This window comes from Eptatretus burgeri, chromosome 6 (genome assembly GCF_056783735.1).
Source record: "Eptatretus burgeri isolate ZD-2024b chromosome 6, Ebu_testis_v1, whole genome shotgun sequence".
Classification (NCBI taxonomy): Eukaryota; Metazoa; Chordata; class Myxini; order Myxiniformes; family Myxinidae; genus Eptatretus; species Eptatretus burgeri.
Window position 1 is genome coordinate 111,027,009 of NC_140966.1, and position 19,008 is coordinate 111,046,016.

The 19,008-nt window shown below is 48.7% G+C and overlaps 1 protein-coding gene across 2 annotated transcripts in view; it reads left to right on the forward strand.

Annotated features, from left to right (window-relative positions):
* Positions 1–19,008, forward strand: part of LOC147025618 (SH3 and multiple ankyrin repeat domains protein 1-like) — a 76,254-nt gene that overhangs the window by 791 nt on the left and 56,455 nt on the right. For both annotated transcript variants that reach the window (XM_085886771.1, XM_085886770.1), the window contains exon 2: positions 17,105–17,232. In XM_085886771.1, the coding sequence (XP_085742897.1) occupies positions 17,115–17,232 (118 nt within the window). In that variant the 5' untranslated portion in view covers positions 17,105–17,114. The remainder of the gene's footprint in view (positions 1–17,104; positions 17,233–19,008) is intronic.

The following is a 19,008-nucleotide window of genomic DNA, read 5'->3' on the forward strand; positions in this document are numbered from 1 at the left end:
TGACACAGGATACCAGCAAGCTAGCACTCATTTTGCCAACCTCGGAAGGATGACAGGCAGAGTTAACCCCACCTGGTATTAACTCAACAGCTGAGCGGGATTTGAACTCAGGACCCGAGGATCGCAAGCCCGCCACCCTAACCATTGAGCCAACACCAGGCATATACGTGGTATACAGAGATTTAAACCCACCATACATGGTATATAGAGATATAAACCCATCATACATGGTATATAGAGATATAAACCCATCATACATGGTATATAGAGATATAAACCCATCATTCATGGTATATAGAGATATAAACCCATCATACATGGTATATAGAGATATAAACCCATCATACATGGCATATAGAGATATAAACCCATCATACATGACATATAGAGATATAAAACCATCATACATGGTATACAGAGATATAAACCCATCATATATGGTATATAGAGATATAAACGCATCATATATGGTATATAGAGATATAAACCCATCATATATGGTATATAGAGACATAAACCCATCATACATGGTATATAGAGATATAAACCAATCATACATGGTATATAGAGATATAAACCTATCATACATGGCATAAAGACACATAAACCCATCATACATGGCATATAGAGATATAAACCCATCAGACATGGCATATAGAGATATAAACCCATCATACATGGCATATAGAGATATAAACCCATCACACATGGCATATAGAGATATATACCCATCATAAATGGCATATAGAGATATAAACCTATCATACATGGCATATAGACACATAAACCCATCATACATGGCATATAGAGATATAAACCCATCATACGTAATATTTCGAGATATAAACCTATGATGCATGGCATATAGAGATATACACCCATCGTACATAGTACATTGAGATATAAACCCATCATACATGACATATAGAGATATAAACCTATAATACATGGCATATAGAGATATAAACCCATAATACATGGCATATAGAGATATAAACCCATCATACATCGTATATAGAGATATAAACCCATCATACATGGCATATCGAGATATAACCCCATCCTACATGGTATATCGAGATATCAACCCATCATACATGACGTATAAAGATATACACCCATCATACATGGCATATAGAGATATATACCCATGATACATAGTATATTGAGATATAAACCCATCATACATGGCATATAGAGATATATACCCATCATACATAGTATATCGAGATATCAACCCATCATACATGGCATATAGAGATATCAACCCATCATACTTGGCATATCGAGATATAAACCCATCATACATGGTATATAGAGACATAAACCCATCATACATGGCATATAGAGACAGAAACCTATTACACGTGGTGTATGGAGATATAAACCCATCATACATGGTGTATGGAGATATAAAGCCATCACACATGGTGTATGGAGATATAAAACCATCATACATGGTGTATACAGATATAAACCCATAATACATGGTGTATGGAGATATAAAGCCATCATACATAGTGTATGGAGATATAAACCCATCATGCATGGTGTATGGAGATATAAAACCATCATACATGGTGTATACAGATATAAACCCATAATACATAGTGTATGGAGATATAAACCCATCATACATAGCGTATCGAGATATAAACCCATCATACATGGTGTATGGAGATATAAAGGCATCATGCATGGTGTATGGAGATATAAAGCCATCATATATGATGTATGGAGATATAAAGCCATCATATATGATGTATGGAGATATAAAGCCATCATACATGGTGTATGGAGATATAAACCCATCATACATGGTGTATGGAGATATAAAGCAATCATACATAGTGTATGGAGATGTAAACCCATAATACATGGTGTATGGAGATATAAAGCCATCATACATGGTGTATGGAGATATAAAGCCATCATACATGGTGTATGGAGATATAAAGCCATCATACATGGCATATAGAGATATAAACCCATCAGACATGGCATATAGAGATATAAACCCATCATACATGGCATATAGAGATATCAACCCATCATACTTGGCATATCGAGATATAAACCCATCATATATGGTATATAGAGACATAAACCCATCATACATGGCATATAGAGACAGAAACCTATTACATGTGGTGTATGGAGATATAAACCCATAATACATGGTGTATGGAGATATAAAGCCATCATACATAGTGTATGGAGATATGAAGCCATCATACATAGTGTATGGAGATATAAAGCCATCATACATAGTGTATGGAGATATAAACCCATCATACATAGCGTATGGAGATATAAACCCATCATACATAGCGTATCGAGATATAAACCCATCATACATGGTGTATGGAGATATAAAGCCGTCATGCATGGTGTATGGAGATATAAAGCCATCATACATGGTGTATGGAGATATTAAGCCATCATACATGGTTTATGGAGATATAAAGCCATCATACATGGTGTATGAAGATATAAAGCCATCATACATGGTGTATGGAGATATTAAGCCATCATACATGGTTTATGGAGATATAAAGCCATCATACATGGTGTATGAAGATATAAAGCCATCATACATGGTGTATGGAGATATAAAGCCATCATACATGGTGTATGGAGATGTAAACCCATAATACATGGTGTATGGAGATATAAAGCCATCATACATGGTGTATGGAGATGTAAACCCATAATACATGGTGTATGGAGATATAAAGCCATCATACATGGCATATAGAGATAAAAATCCATCTTGTATAGTTTCTATATTAATAAATGTCAGTGTGTCAGCATGTCAGCGTGTCAGCGTGTCTCCTCCATAACTCCAAAACTATGAAACCTAGGGGACCCAAGCTTTGCATGCATACTAAGAGAGCTCCAAGAAAGTGCATGAATGAAAATTGGGTGTTTGGGTAAAATTAAGCACCCCTTTTTGAAGATAATTAATGGCTTACCTCCATTAAAGGCTTATCCTTGGTCAGCCCCACTTCACCTCACAGAGGTCTTCGCCACCATATTGATTCAGCCTATTTAACATGCATTGCCTTGGAAAGAAGATCTATTCTCATGGACTAATTAAAGTATATCATCAAAATATTTCATCGGATTGGAGAATCGGATCTCGTGGACTAAATAAGTGTCAAAATCAGGAGTGAAATTATATTACTCAATTTGCAATAAACAAATAATCCGCTGTCCACAACGAAAAGTACATTTCATCAGAGAACATTTATTTCGTGGTACCACGGAGTTCAAAACACTGAGATGTAAAACATCCGCAATGATTTGCACTAAACTAAGCTTACATTTCCATATATATATATATATATATATATATATATATATATATATATATATATATATATATATATATATATATATATATATATATATATATATATATATATATATATATATATATATATATTTATTTATTTAAAGAGCCTGGTGTTGGCGCAGTGGTTCGGGCAGCGGCTTGGGATCTAAAAGGTCCCGAGTTCAAGCCCCGTTGGGCCACTGAATTAATACACCAGGGGGTTGACTCAGCCTGTCATCCTTCCGAGGTCGGCGAAATGAGTACCAGTATACTGGGCCGGTGTATACCCTGGTTAAAATTGGTGTACCATATCCCTGTGTTGTAAGAGGCGACCAGGGTTGCGTCAGGAAGGGCATCCGGCGTAAAACATGTGCCAAATCACGATGCGGATCATATGGATGATCCGCTGTGGCGACCCCTAACGGGAGCAGCCGAAAGAAGAAGAAGATATATATTTATTTATTTATTTATATATATTTATATATTGTTGCGGATTTCGCGCCCGCCGGCGTGCTGACGGCCACGTAACTCGAATCGCGGCACGTCGCCCACCGGACGGACAATCCAGTCGTGACCCTCTCGGACTAACGCCGGGAACCAGTCACGGGTGGACCTTTCGGTCTCACCGCGATCGAGCCAATCAGCCCCCGCGTGGGATAGGGTTGCTCGCCAAATTCGAACTACCTAAGTACCCACGCGGAGGGTAGACCGGGCGATCGCACCTCGCCGCAGGTCGACTTCGGACACGGGCCACTTAAGCGACCCGTTCCGTACTATCAGAATAACCGAGCGGTGTTATCGTCGACCTCGACGGTTCGATTAATTATCGGGCGTATTCAGCCCACTACCAACCCTTTACGTGAAGCAAGATGGGGATTCAATGGAGGAAAAGACGAAGCGAAGCGGGAAACAGTTCAACAATAAAGCACATTTATTCTCGGCACACGGGAAGCACACAAATACAATTCCACCAAATGCACACAAAAAAAAGAAAGCACACTTCCATTTACACAAAAAGCAAACATAAAAGTGAAAACACAGTGCAGAGCTAATACCGACTACCGAGCACACGGCAACACTTATACAATTCTACTTCACAGACGGCGCCGACAACACATACCCAAAACCAAGGAAAAGAACATCCCCCAAGAATGAGGTAGGCCTGAGGCCGAGACCGGGTCGGGCCTACCCGTCTGGTGATGAGACGCGGAGCGGCGATGGCCCCGCAACCCGCGGGCCTCGTGGACAGTGCCTGGCAGGGGGGTGGGAACGGGGCCCCCTTGGTCGCACTATCTCAGCGCGGGGGGGAAACAGGAGGGGGTTGCTGATGCTCGGGGTATAGAGGATCTTTATTATGTGCGACGAGCATCTCCACCTCAGCCAGGTCGCGCTGTCGGCCTCCCTCGGGTGCAGCTTCCTGCACGACGCGAGCACCCCCTCGTCTGGTGTCGCCGCCTTTCCACAGCTCCGTCCCCTCCGTTCCGACTCCAACGCACACGACGAGCAGCTCCACCGCCCGCGAAGTCTTGACCCTCTGCTTCCGACTCTCCTCTTCTTGACTCTCCGACCCGTTCTTGTTTGCGACTCTCTCTCCTTTTGCGACTCCGACTCTCGTCTTCTTCTCCAGCCACTGCAGGCTTCGGGCTCCAGTCTTCCACACTCGTCCCCTCCGTTCCGACTCCTTCTCGTTCTCGACTCCTTCTCTTTACTCGTTCTGACTCCTTCGCGACTCTCCTCTGCGACTCCCTTCTGACTGCCGAACACCGTCCTTTTATCCCCCCGTAACTTCGCCTTTGACCCCCTCCCTTTGACCTTTCACCTCGCTCCCCATTGGCCCGAGAAAAAGTGGGCGTGAAGGCTTTTTGATCCACAAATTTGCATATATCGATCGTTCTGGAGGTGGGGCCAAATCGCCCCTCGCTCACCGATTGGACGGCAAAAAAGTGGGCGTGTGTCGTTTTTGATCCGTTTTTGAAGCAGAAAATCCGTGATTTTGTACACGCTGTTCGACGCGCGTTCTGCATGAGTCCAACACCGGTACCCACAGCGGGGCAAGAACGGTGGCGATGCTACGGTGGCGAGGTGTGACGGGAAGGTCGTGGCGGTTGTGGTGAAGCGGCGTTGTGGTTGGTGGTTGTTGTTGTGGTTGTGATGGTGGCGATTGGTCCAAAATAAAGATAGTAAAAGAAAAACGGCTATCCTGAAGAGTCGCAGCACGTATAAATGACATGTATTCCCACTAGACAACGGGTTTGGGCCTAACTACACATGCACTTACCGAGATACCTCACCTAAGGGACCTGAATGGTGGTTTGCGAATCTGGTAACCACAACACTACCCCCTTCCCTTTTTACAGACTCGTCCCGAGTCGTCAAATTTTCGTGTGCCATCATGTGTAGTTTTCCCCTAGTACATTTTACCTTCGGATCCCTGAGTGCGACATTCATGGTATTCGTGTCCCCAAAATAAATAACCTGAGGGCTGCGTAACTACCTAAACAAACTCACTCACACGGACGACTTAAATAAAATTGCCGGCGCTAGGACAGACATGCCGCGGGCGCACTCATATTTACAGTACATCTTACCTTAACTTACAAATTTTACACTAAACCATGGCCCAGGATCATTGAACTATGCAAAAAGAAAAGCAGTTAGCAGGGAGCCAGGCTGCCCACATGCAGTCTCTGGCTCAAACGATGCAGGTGACAGGGAACGTGGCTGGCTGCTCACACGCAGTCCAAGGCCTTCCCTTTTGAACTGAACGCAGTGAACCACAACGGTGCATGGGCTGCACAAACGCAGTCTCCGTGCCAGCTCAAGTGGCACACGCAATGAGCACAACGAATGGATGCATGAACGGTTTGAACTGAATGCAGTGAACCACAACGGTGCATGGGCTGCACAAACGCAGTCTCCGTGCCAGCTCAAGTGGCACACGCAATGAGCACAACGAATGGATGGATGGACACAAACACAGTGCACGGGCCGCCACTGCAGGCCCGTGTTGTAGCTGCCAACAGGGCAGTTCTTGCAGCTTGCAAACTGTTGCTTTCAGATCCTGGCGCACATGGAAACGAACAAGGGGGGGGGGGGGCAAAGCAAAAATTGAGCGGGGCTGGTGAACGTGGGCAGTGGGCATGGCATGGCAAAGGCAGCAGGCAAACACAGCCCGCAGAAGAAGGCCGCTGCAGGCAAACTCAGCCCGCAGAACCAGGCCGGCACAGGCCTCGAAGAAAAACAGCCAGCAGATGAACTGGCCGGCACAGGCCTTGCAGAAAAACAGCCAGCCGGCAGACGATCCAGCCGGCACAGGCCTTGCAGCACAGCAGCTGCAGATGAAGCCACGTAACTCGAATCGCGGCACGTCGCCCACCGGACGGACAATCCAGTCGTGACCCTCTCGGACTAACGCCGGGAACCAGTCACGGGTGGACCTTTCGGTCTCACCGCGATCGAGCCAATCAGCCCCCGCGTGGGATAGGGTTGCTCGCCAAATTCGAACTACCTAAGTACCCACGCGGAGGGTAGACCGGGCGATCGCACCTCGCCGCAGGTCGACTTCGGACACGGGCCACTTAAGCGACCCGTTCCGTACTATCAGAATAACCGAGCGGTGTTATCGTCGACCTCGACGGTTCGATTAATTATCGGGCGTATTCAGCCCACTACCAACCCTTTACGTGAAGCAAGATGGGGATTCAATGGAGGAAAAGACGAAGCGAAGCGGGAAACAGTTCAACAATAAAGCACATTTATTCTCGGCACACGGGAAGCACACAAATACAATTCCACCAAATGCACACAAAAAAGAAAGCACACTTCCATTTACACAAAAAGCAAACATAAAAGTGAAAACACAGTGCAGAGCTAATACCGACTACCGAGCACACGGCAACACTTATACAATTCTACTTCACAGACGGCGCCGACAACACATACCCAAAACCAAGGAAAAGAACATCCCCAAGAATGAGGTAGGCCTGAGGCCGAGACCGGGTCGGGCCTACCCGTCTGGTGATGAGACGCGGAGCGGCGATGGCCCCGCAACCCGCGGGCCTCGTGGACAGTGCCTGGCAGGGGGTGGGAACGGGGCCCCCTTGGTCGCACTATCTCAGCGCGGGGGGAAACAGGAGGGGGTTGCTGATGCTCGGGGTATAGAGGATCTTTATTATGTGCGACGAGCATCTCCACCTCAGCCAGGTCGCGCTGTCGGCCTCCCTCGGGTGCAGCTTCCTGCACGACGCGAGCACCCCCTCGTCTGGTGTCGCCGCCTTTCCACAGCGCCGTCCCTCCGTTCCGACTCAACGCACACGACGAGCAGCTCCACCGCCCGCGAAGTCTTGACCCTCTGCTTCCGACTCTCCTCTTCTTGACTCTCCGACCCGTTCTTGTTTGCGACTCTCTCTCCTTTTGCGACTCCGACTCTCGTCTTCTTCTCCAGCCACTGCAGGCTTCGGGCTCCAGTCTTCCACACTCGTCCCCTCCGTTCCGACTCCTTCTCGTTCTCGACTCCTTCTCTTTACTCGTTCTCTGACTCCTTCGCGACTCTCCTCTGCGACTCCCTTCTGACTGCCGAACACCGTCCTTTTATCCCCCGTAACTTCGCCTTTGACCCCTCCCTTGACCTTTCACCTCGCTCCCATTGGCCCGAGAAAAAGTGGGCGTGAAGGCTTTTTGATCCACAAATTTGCATATATCGATCGTTCTGGAGGTGGGGCCAAATCGCCCCTCGCTCACCGATTGGACGGCAAAAAGTGGGCGTGTGTCGTTTTTGATCCGTTTTTGAAGCAGAAAATCCGTGATTTTGTACACGCTGTTCGACGCGCGTTCTGCATGAGTCCAACACCGGTACCCACAGCGGGGCAAGAACGGTGGCGATGCTACGGTGGCGAGGTGTGACGGGAAGGTCGTGGCGGTTGTGGTGAAGCGGCGTTGTGGTTGGTGGTTGTTGTTGTGGTTGTGATGGTGGCGATTGGTCCAAAAATAAAGATAGTAAAAGAAAACGGCTATCCTGAAGAGTCGCAGCACGTATAAATGACATGTTTTCCCACTAGACAGGGGGTTTGGGCCTAACTACACATGCACTTAGCGAGATACCTCACCTAAGGGACCTGAATGGTGGTTTGCGCATCTGGTAACCACAACACTACCCCTTCCTTTTTACAGACTCGTCCCGAGTCGTCAAATTTTCGTGTGCCATCATGTGTAGTTTTCCCTAGTACATTTTACCTTCGGATCCCTGAGTGCGACATTCATGGTATTCGTGTCCCCAAAATAAATAACCTGAGGGCTGCGTAACTACCTAAACAAACTCACTCACACGGACGACTTAAATAAAATTGCCGGCGCTAGGACAGACATGCCGCGGGCGCACTCATATTTACAGTACATCTTACCTTAACTTACAAATTTTACACTAAACCATGGCCCAGGATCATTGAACTATGCAAAAAGAAAAGCAGTTAGCAGGGAGCCAGGCTGCCCACATGCAGTCTCTGGCTCAAACGATGCAGGTGACAGGGAACGTGGCTGGCTGCTCACACGCAGTCCAAGGCCTTCCCTTTTGAACTGAACGCAGTGAACCACAACGGTGCATGGGCTGCACAAACGCAGTCTCCGTGCCAGCTCAAGTGGCACACGCAATGAGCACAACGAATGGATGCATGAACGGTTTGAACTGAATGCAGTGAACCACAACGGTGCATGGGCTGCACAAACGCAGTCTCCGTGCCAGCTCAAGTGGCACACGCAATGAGCACAACGAATGGATGGATGGACACAAACACAGTGCACGGGCCGCCACTGCAGGCCCGTGTTGTAGCTGCCAACAGGGCAGTTCTTGCAGCTTGCAAACTGTTGCTTTCAGATCCTGGCGCACATGGAAACGAACAGGGGGGGCAAAGCAAAAATTGAGCGGGGCTGGTGAACGTGGGCAGTGGGCATGGCATGGCAAAGGCAGCAGGCAAACACAGCCCGCAGAAGAAGGCCGCTGCAGGCAAACTCAGCCCGCAGAACCAGGCCGGCACAGGCCTCCGAAGAAAACAGCCAGCAGATGAACTGGCCGGCACAGGCCTTGCAGAAAAACAGCCAGCCGGCAGACGATCCAGCCGGCACAGGCCTTGCAGCACAGCAGCTGCAGATGAAGCTGGCCAGCCTTTGCCGTTCAGTGGAGGTTGGTGGAGGGAGTGCGGTGGTGCTGGCCACTTGGAAGGCGGGCTCGGACCTACCTACCTGTCTCCCTCCCACCTATCGCCTTTGCCTGTCAATGTACATACCCACTCCCTTAATTTGTCCAAACCCCAATTTAGCCCCAACTTATTTTTTTGTTGTTTTTATTTTTACTTCCCCTCTATAAATCGTCCCCTAACCCCCTTTATCGTCCTTGTTCGGCTAACCTATCCTGTCACCTAGCCTACTCCCAACCCCTACGTTCCCTTCCCGGAGGGGAACAAGGGAGAGCTAATGTCCTGTGTCGAGGCCCAACTCAAGCCTCAGGATGCCCTCCCCAGAGTTCGGCGATCTAACCCAAAGTGGGTCCAGCGGCCCACAACGAGAGCGAGGGGATGGATGGTGCGGAGGGGTACACTTCCTAATCTACCCTATCCATTTAACTGTTAAACTACCCCGGGGCTTTCAACAAGCGCCTCTCGCTTAAACTATTGGTTCTAACAACCCAGATTCCCGTCGCCTGTGTTGGTGTCCTCACAATTTCGGGCCTCGCCCCCCAATTTTCTCTCCGTGCCCTCACACGGTCTCCTGGCTGGGACACGTGGCTCCCTTTGGCAGGCACGACCCTCTGCCGAATCTCCCGCTATGGCACCCCCGGGCACTACACTGCCTCCGAGCCTACCAGCTCCCTAACACCCGGGAGTGCCCCCATGGCACCTCCCTGAAACGCACACGTGGCAGGCCGGCCTCCCGGGCCCCTTTCCGAGGGTCACCCGTGCCCACAACACTGCCCACGCGGCTAATGGCGCCCCGGGCCCCCGCACCAAGCAGGCGCACCCGTGCCCACTACTCTATCCCGGCCCCCCATGGCCCCATGGCCTACCGCGGCCGACTAGCCTGGTGCCCGGGGTACCCACTCAGCGATACTCACCTTTCGCAGCCACGCTCCCAAGCCCGTCAACAGGGCTCCTGCACCCCTCCAAATGGGTCTCGAGCCTACTTTCCCACCAACAGCAAAACGACCTCCATTTTTCAATTTGACTAACCCAGCTAACTCACTTTACTCTGACCCCGGGGGCCCTTGGGCGGGGGTCACTCCTCCCCCCAATCGCTCATCGCACCATGCATTCCCCATTCACTCCACACACACAGCCCCGCTGGCCACGCTCGCTCAACAAGTGCTCACCTCATGCTTCCACATCATAACTCACCAACAACTCTTCAACACACACACTGAACTCTGCCATCCTTCTAACTACATCCCCTAACTAACTCGTGCTCCCACGTCGTCCCTTAAACTACAGCACGTTCCTTTTAACACTACGTAGCTAAGCTACGTCCCCTCTACACATTCACAAGTCTGTCTCTGTCTCCAAATAAATCATTTTATTTCCCAACCTAAATCTCGCTACAATCCCTCTAACTAATCCATTCCACGGACTCCATGAGGACTTACCCCTGCCCCATGAAGTCGGTCTAGCTAAGCTAACCCTTCCCCCTAACTAGTTTTCATCCTGTGCCCAGGTAAGGGGGTCTTTCACCCCTTGCCCAGGAATCCTGTACACCCGAAAGTGAGGCTTGCTTTTTTTTTTTTTTTTTTTTCCATGCGCAGCACCTGCGCGGCAACTCAGAGCTCGCGCACTTTGCACCTGTCCGTGACGTCATGCAGCTGCACGTGTTCCTCGTCCCTCCTTGGACGGTGCCATCCGGCAGAGATACCCCTCCTGCCGGATTCCAACCACACGTGCAGCCATGACGTCACCGTGCGCAAAAAAAAAACACAAGCCCCACGTCTCGAGGGGTTTCCCACGCGAACACATGTGCTTTGCCCGTTGGAGCTGAACACACACGATCGCGTGGAGAACCCGTCCGGTCCAAATCCATTTACCTGCCCAAACTTTGTCCGTCCGCGGGATCGGCAAATCCACCGCGTGCGTTTCCGGACCGGGACTTCACTCTCGCAAGCGAGCACGTGGCGGTCTCGTGCGTTGCACAGCACGAACCGCGTGCTCACTGCTGGGTGAACCCGGCACGGTCCACGAAACAACTACAGCCGCTACTCGGCTTTCTCTCCTCTGTCGCCGTCGTCGTCTCCATTCAACCCACGCACACCTGCGTGTTACGACGCACACAGTCCACTCCATCACATTCACACCGGGAGACGCGGCTGCGTGCTCCCGCATGCCAACCGACATCTCCCTCACATACCGCTCTCTCACACACACGGTCTCCCTTGCACACAGCGACCTTGCACACGGCCGTTCACTCACGCGTGCGGGGCACTCACCCGCTGGTGCCTCACTCGCACTCCGTGCCTCATCCACACACGCGGGGGCACTCACCCGCGGTGCCTCATCCACATACGGTGACTCACCCACACACGCGGGGGCACTAACCCGCGGTGCCTCACTCACACTGGCCGTTTCATCCACACACGCGGGGGCACTAACCCGCGGTGCCTCACTCACACTGGCCGTTTCACTCACACACACGGCCTCACTCACACACGGTGCCTCACCCACGCACGGCGTGCTGGGAAGCACGTACTCTGGCACCGTCGCCACCACACCACTCACACACGGGGTCGCTTCCACACACGGGGACGCACTCACACCTTGCACCACACACACAGGGACAACCACACTGGGGATTTGTGTCCCCACAAGGGTCTCCAGGGCCTCTACACCCCCCAAGCTCTCCGTGCACCTGTCCACAGCACCCGTCCCCTCAACCTCGCAAAGCACGACCGAACTCACCTGGTCGTGACTCGCCTCAAGGGGGCATACTCCCTCCCCTCGTTCCTGGAGGAGGCCATCCAGGTGCTCGCACCGGGTCCCAACACGCTCCGCGAGCTCAACCCCATTGTCCTCCACTACCTCCGTGTGTGCGTGCGCGTCACTTACCCCGTCTTCATCGTGTAGTCTTCCCTCTATCGTTCCCATCTCCCGTGTCTCTGCCAACTCTTCACCCTTTACCTCCCTTGTCTCAACTATTATTTCTGTTGTCGTCACCTCGTGTCTCGTCTCACACGTTTTGGTCTCCCCATTTAATTTTTCCCTTTCGGGCGTCGCCGCGAACCTCGCCCAACACGTTCCACGAATTATTTTTTCACCCGCCTCCACCGCGGGCCTGTCAGCCGTTGCACCCCCTTCCAGCTCGTTTGTTCCCACACGTGAAGTCGCCATTCCCCGCTCCCTGGTCACGGCCTTCATGCCCGCCTGCAGGCATCGGCCCATGTTCTGCGTCTCACCCCGCAACTTTTTCGTTTCTTCCTTCATGTTTGTTACCATTTTAGTTTTCATGCGTTTTATTTCGTTTGTGAATGTATCCATCTTTCGTTCATGCCTTTCATTTCGTTTTTCATTTCATTTGCGTTTGCCTCCATTTTTTCGATCATTTTCGCATTCATCTTTTCGTTCATTGCCGCCAGCATGGCGCATAGCTGGGCCATGTTGGATGCACTCAGCTGAGCCGTTTCGGCAAGGGTTGGGGAAGGGTCTTGGTGGAGAGGGGGGGGGGAGGTGTCATACACTGCGGCCGCTGCCGCACCCACCTCGGGCCCTGGGTTCAGTTGGGCGAGTTCGTGTTCCTGCACAATCAACATTTCCTGCTCGGGGATTCCATCCTGAGCCATGGATTCTACACATTCTACATACATTTCTAATACCCCGGCTCCCGCCGCCTTGAGACGCCATCTTGCTTCTCGTGAAGGGTTAATTTGCTCGCTCGTACTCTGGAGGGAATCGGGGGTCGCTTCTCTCACCCCTGGACCGATTCCCGTGAATTTAGCCGGAGACAGGAGAGCCCGTTTTCCTGTTCTCCGATACCAGTGCCGCGAGGAGGGCGATGAATTTGTATCCCACTCCTGACACCAGTGTTGCGGATTTCGCGCCCGCCGGCGTGCTGACGGCCACGTAACTCGAATCGCGGCACGTCGCCCACCGGACGGACAATCCAGTCGTGACCCTCTCGGACTAACGCCGGGAACCAGTCACGGGTGGACCTTTCGGTCTCACCGCGATCGAGCCAATCAGCCCCCGCGTGGGATAGGGTTGCTCGCCAAATTCGAACTACCTAAGTACCCACGCGGAGGGTAGACCGGGCGATCGCACCTCGCAGGTCGACTTTGGACACGGGCCACTTAAGCGACCCTGCTCCGTACTATCAGAATAACCGAGCGGTGTTATCGTCGACCTCGACGGTTCGATTAATTATCGGGCGTATTCAGCCCACTACCAACCCTTTACGTGAAGCAAGATGGGGATTCAATGGAGGAAAAGACGAAGCGAAGCGGGAAACAGTTCAACAATAAAGCACATTTATTCTCGGCACACGGGAAGCACACAAATACAATTCCACCAAATGCACACAAAAAAAAGAAAGCACACTTCCATTTACACAAAAAGCAAACATAAAAGTGAAAACACAGTGCAGAGCTAATACCGACTACCGAGCACACGGCAACACTTATACAATTCTACTTCACAGACGGCGCCGACAACACATACCCAAAACCAAGGAAAAGAACATCCCCCAAGAATGAGGTAGGCCTGAGGCCGAGACCGGGTCGGGCCTACCCGTCTGGTGATGAGACGCGGAGCGGCGATGGCCCCGCAACCCGCGGGCCTCGTGGACAGTGCCTGGCAGGGGGGTGGGAACGGGGCCCCCTTGGTCGCACTATCTCAGCGCGGGGGGAAACAGGAGGGGGTTGCTGATGCTCGGGGTATAGAGGATCTTTATTATGTGCGACGAGCGTCTCCACCTCGGCCAGGTCGCGCTGTCGGCCTCCCTCGGGTGCAGCTTCCTGCACGACGCGAGCACCCCCTCGTCTGGTGTCGCCGCCTTTCCACAGCTCCGTCCCCTCCGTTCCGACTCCAACGCACACGACGAGCAGCTCCACCGCCCGCGAAGTCTTGACCCTCTGCTTCCGACTCTCCTCTTCTTGACTCTCCGACCCGTTCTTGTTTGCGACTCTCTCTCCTTTTGCGACTCCGACTCTCGTCTTCTTCTCCAGCCACTGCAGGCTTCGGGCTCCAGTCTTCCACACTCGTCCCCTCCGTTCCGACTCCTTCTCGTTCTCGACTCCTTCTCTTTACTCGTTCCTGACTCCTTCGCGACTCTCCTCTGCGACTCCTTCTGACTGCCGAACACCGTCCTTTTTATCCCCCCGTAACTTCGCCTTTGACCCCCTCCCTTTGACCTTTCACCTCGCTCCCCATTGGCCCGAGAAAAAGTGGGCGTGAAGGCTTTTTGATCCACAAATTTGCATATATCGATCGTTCTGGAGGTGGGGCCAAATCGCCCCTCGCTCACCGATTGGACGGCAAAAAGTGGGCGTGTGTCGTTTTTGATCCGTTTTTGAAGCAGAAAATCCGTGATTTTGTACACGCTGTTCGACGCGCGTTCTGCATGAGTCCAACACCGGTACCCACAGCGGGGCAAGAACGGTGGCGATGCTACGGTGGCGAGGTGTGACGGGAAGGTCGTGGCGGTTGTGGTGAAGCGGCGTTGTGGTTGGTGGTTGTTGTTGTGGTTGTGATGGTGGCGATTGGTCCAAAATAAAGATAGTAAAAGAAAAACGGCTATCCTGAAGAGTCGCAGCACGTATAAATGACATGTATTCCCACTAGACAACGGGTTTGGGCCTAACTACACATGCACTTACCGAGATACCTCACCTAAGGGACCTGAATGGTGGTTTGCGAATCTGGTAACCACAACAATATATATATTTTTTATATATATATATTTATATATATATATATATTTTTTATATATATATATATATATGTATATATATATATATATATATATATATATATATATATATATATATATATATATATATATATATATATATATATATATGTATACTTTGGTAGGAGTGGAGAGGTCTGATAAGCATTAGGCAAAATAACTCAAACTGCAAGACGTGTCCACTGGGTGAAAGAGAATGACATAATCATGGCAAAAGTTGCAGTGTTATCAACCAGGTCACCTTGTTTCATAGTAAGACATTCCTTTTATCAATATTTAGGTCAAAAGACTCTTGGGTAAAGGGAAACAACTGACGGCCAATTTGACTATAGCATAAAAATTAAATTTATAAAGCACCAGCAACAATTATAATTGAGAGGACATGAATATAATTATTTTTCTTCCACACCGATATTCACGAAACTTCACCACATGGTAGAGTTCATTATAAGCAAGAAGCCTTTTGTTTTTGAGGTCAAAAGGTCAACATATGCCAAAGGTCAACAAATCTGTTTAATTTCTAAAATCCTCAATTTCATCTGACTGACTAGAAATTTGAAGAAGATTTACATATTTGATCGATTAATTCAACCACTTGTTATTTTTGAGGTCAACATTGTCCAAAAGGTCATCATAGGCCAAAGGTAAACCAACAACTTACGTAGAATTTATAAAATCCTCACTTTTTATCCCATTGTCCTGAAATTTGAAGAGGATTTGCATATTTGGTCATTGAATTCAACCACCAATTATTTTATGGTCAACATTGACCAAAAGGTCAACATAGGCCAAAGGTCAACAACTAAGGTGGAATTTCTAAAATCCTCAATTTTAATCCCATTGACTTGAAATTTGAAGAGGAGTTGCACATCGGGTCACTGAATTCAATGACCAAGTATTTTTGAGGTCAGCATAGACCAAAAGGTCAACATAGGTCAAAAAGTCAAGTCATTTCTAAAATTGTTAATTTTCATCCATTTGTCTTGAAATTTGAAGAGTATTTGTGTATTTTGCCATTTAATTCAACCACCAATTATTTTTTAAGGTCAAATTTGTTTTATGTATTTTGTAAGTATCGTGCTGTGCACGACATCTTTCTTGTTTGTTTGTTTGTTTGTTTGTGAATAAAATATCTCAAAAAGTTGTGGACGGATTTGGACAATTTTGTGGAGAGCTTAGGTGCAGTATGTAACGAGGACAAAATGATTTGGTTTTAGTGACGATACAAATCTGGATCTGGATCTGAGAATTTTTTAATTGATTTTTTTGTTAGACCGTGCTCGGAATTAACTATAGACCGTGCTCGGAAAGGCCAATCGAGAGTTGAAAAGACCCTTCCTCTGTCCTTTATCTCAACACTGCGCAGGGTAAGGTGTTCTATAAACTCACTAGTTTATAATGGTCTGGGATGATCTGCCTCATCGTAATTAAATTATAAAATAGGAATTTAAGGACAACATTGAAACTGCACATTACTTTCGGAACGACTTGACAAATGAAACAAACTCACTCCGAGAAAACGGTGATTTCATCAAGCTGGCTTTGGTTTGCTGTCATTGTTAAAATAAATAATTTTTAAATCGATTTTAGGCTCATCAAAGAGTTTTACATGAATCACATACAAGATGAAGGTAGTCATTGACATCAATGGACTTTGATGGGAATTTCAAGGACATTGGTAGGCAATGGACGGATACATGTGACAGATGGGATTTGAACCTGTGTTCCCAGCATCAGTTCATGTGGGAAAACTAAGCAGGATTAGGCCAACTCGATTATCCTTTCACTGCCATCACTGGATATCCTCTAAACCCTAACATGGTGTGTACCTTTATACAGGTGCTGGTGGATGTCAGAGGAGAGCCAGTTTAGGGATGGCGGACCCCTGCCGACAGGGCCCTTCCGTTTTGACTTTCCACGACAAGACCCCAGCGGGGAGTCACCGGTCCGACCCTGCGGATCCACAGGTATTCCCAAGCCTTTCATGGAATCATCAGTGAGGGGATATTAGAGGGGAAGCCCGAGGTACCTTTGAAAGCGACAATTAGGGGTCTAACAAAAGCCTGAAGCATCATCAACTTTTAATTAATTAGTAAATCCCTCGAGGCACTTAATGGTCTTCTCACTTTCATGTCATTTGGAGCCCTGTTCGGACAACACAGTACAACCCCTTGGTACATAATAATGTATAAAATCTGTCTTTTTCTTCCACCTCTTCTCTCTTTCATTCCTTTTGTTAGATTTACTTGTCAACCAACACACCCCCCCTCTACCTCTGCAATTTCTCTTTTGTGTATGTAATATGTACACGGCCACTATCCTCGTAACCTCAGATTACATGATCCCATTTTCCTCCCCCCTTGTCAGGGTGCCCACACAAGCCTTCACCAAATTGTCATGAGCACAGGGAGTATTTAACCGCTTGTTACCTGTGATGTGCTTCTCACGGTGGTTAGCTCGTGTACGTCTCATGCTGAGATTAAACACACACACAGGTACAGACCGTGGGAAGGATAACCACCTCGATGCCGCCATTGTGCCAACTTGAAAATGCTTCTTATGCCTCCGCTCACGAAGTCACCGGAGGCATTGTGGTTTTGTGTTGTCTGTGCGTGCGTCCGTCCACGATAGGTTTGCGTTACCTTAATAACGGATGAATGGATCTACAGTAAGTCAAACTTCGTAAAAGCATGTATACTGGTGTAAAGATAAACTAATGATATTATGGGGTCAAAAGGTCAGAGGTCATGTCAGGGGAAAATGGGGGGATTGGAAGGTGGGGTGGGAGTTGAAGAATCATGGGGTAGAAAATATCATGGTTTTGGATTTGGGACGATTTGAGATGGTGGTGAACAGCTGTCTTGAAGACCTGAAGGAAAGAATGATATTGAAGAGGATGTGGATATGAGGCTCACAGGTGGGGAAAGAAAAGAGGAACAAATGAGTGGAGGTGAGCAGTGATCCTGAATTGAGGTCGTTTCACAAGAAAGGGGTTGATGGAAGACCATATGTGCGCTCTGCAGAAACCTGGGGGGCAAAGCACTGAAATCAGAGCGTGCAAGACGAGGAAGGAGACAGTGGAAGACAGCAAGACCACCGACCTGTCTGCGATGATGAAGTGATCGGCCCATAGACACAGCTTCATCGCGGGAGGTTCCATGAATCTTAAAGGCCTTCGTTTCCACAGCTCATCAAGTTGAGCAAGATATGAGGCAGGAGAGTCAGTGAGCAGTACTCCATCAAATTGTGGATGAAGGCCTTGCAGGTGAATAGGAGTCCAGGTGTGCCAAGGAAGGACTTTGCACGATGGAGGATGCCGAGCTGATTGATGGCTTTGGAGACCAACTTTGAAATGTGGTTTGCCCAAGAAAGATCATGGTAGATCGTGAGACCCAGGAGTTTGAATGACTGAACTTCCTCAAGAGGATTGTTAAGAAAGTAGATAGGTGGTGGGTGGATTGCCATATGGTCCTTTCACGGAGAGAGGGAGGGAGGAGAGACGGGCGTAGAGAGAAGGGGAGAGATAGTGAGAGTGTGAGATTTGTTCGGATTGAAAGATATATTCCATGTGTTTGACCATCTTGTGATTTTTTTTTTCAAGGTCTGAAAAGAGGGAAGAGGCTGCAGTTTGCCTGTCTGAAGGATGAGGAATGTCAGAAGGTGGAGTCATCAACAAATAGATAATGAGGATTCTCCGGAGAGTCAGAGAGATCGTTGATGAAAATCAGGAAATTGACTGGGCC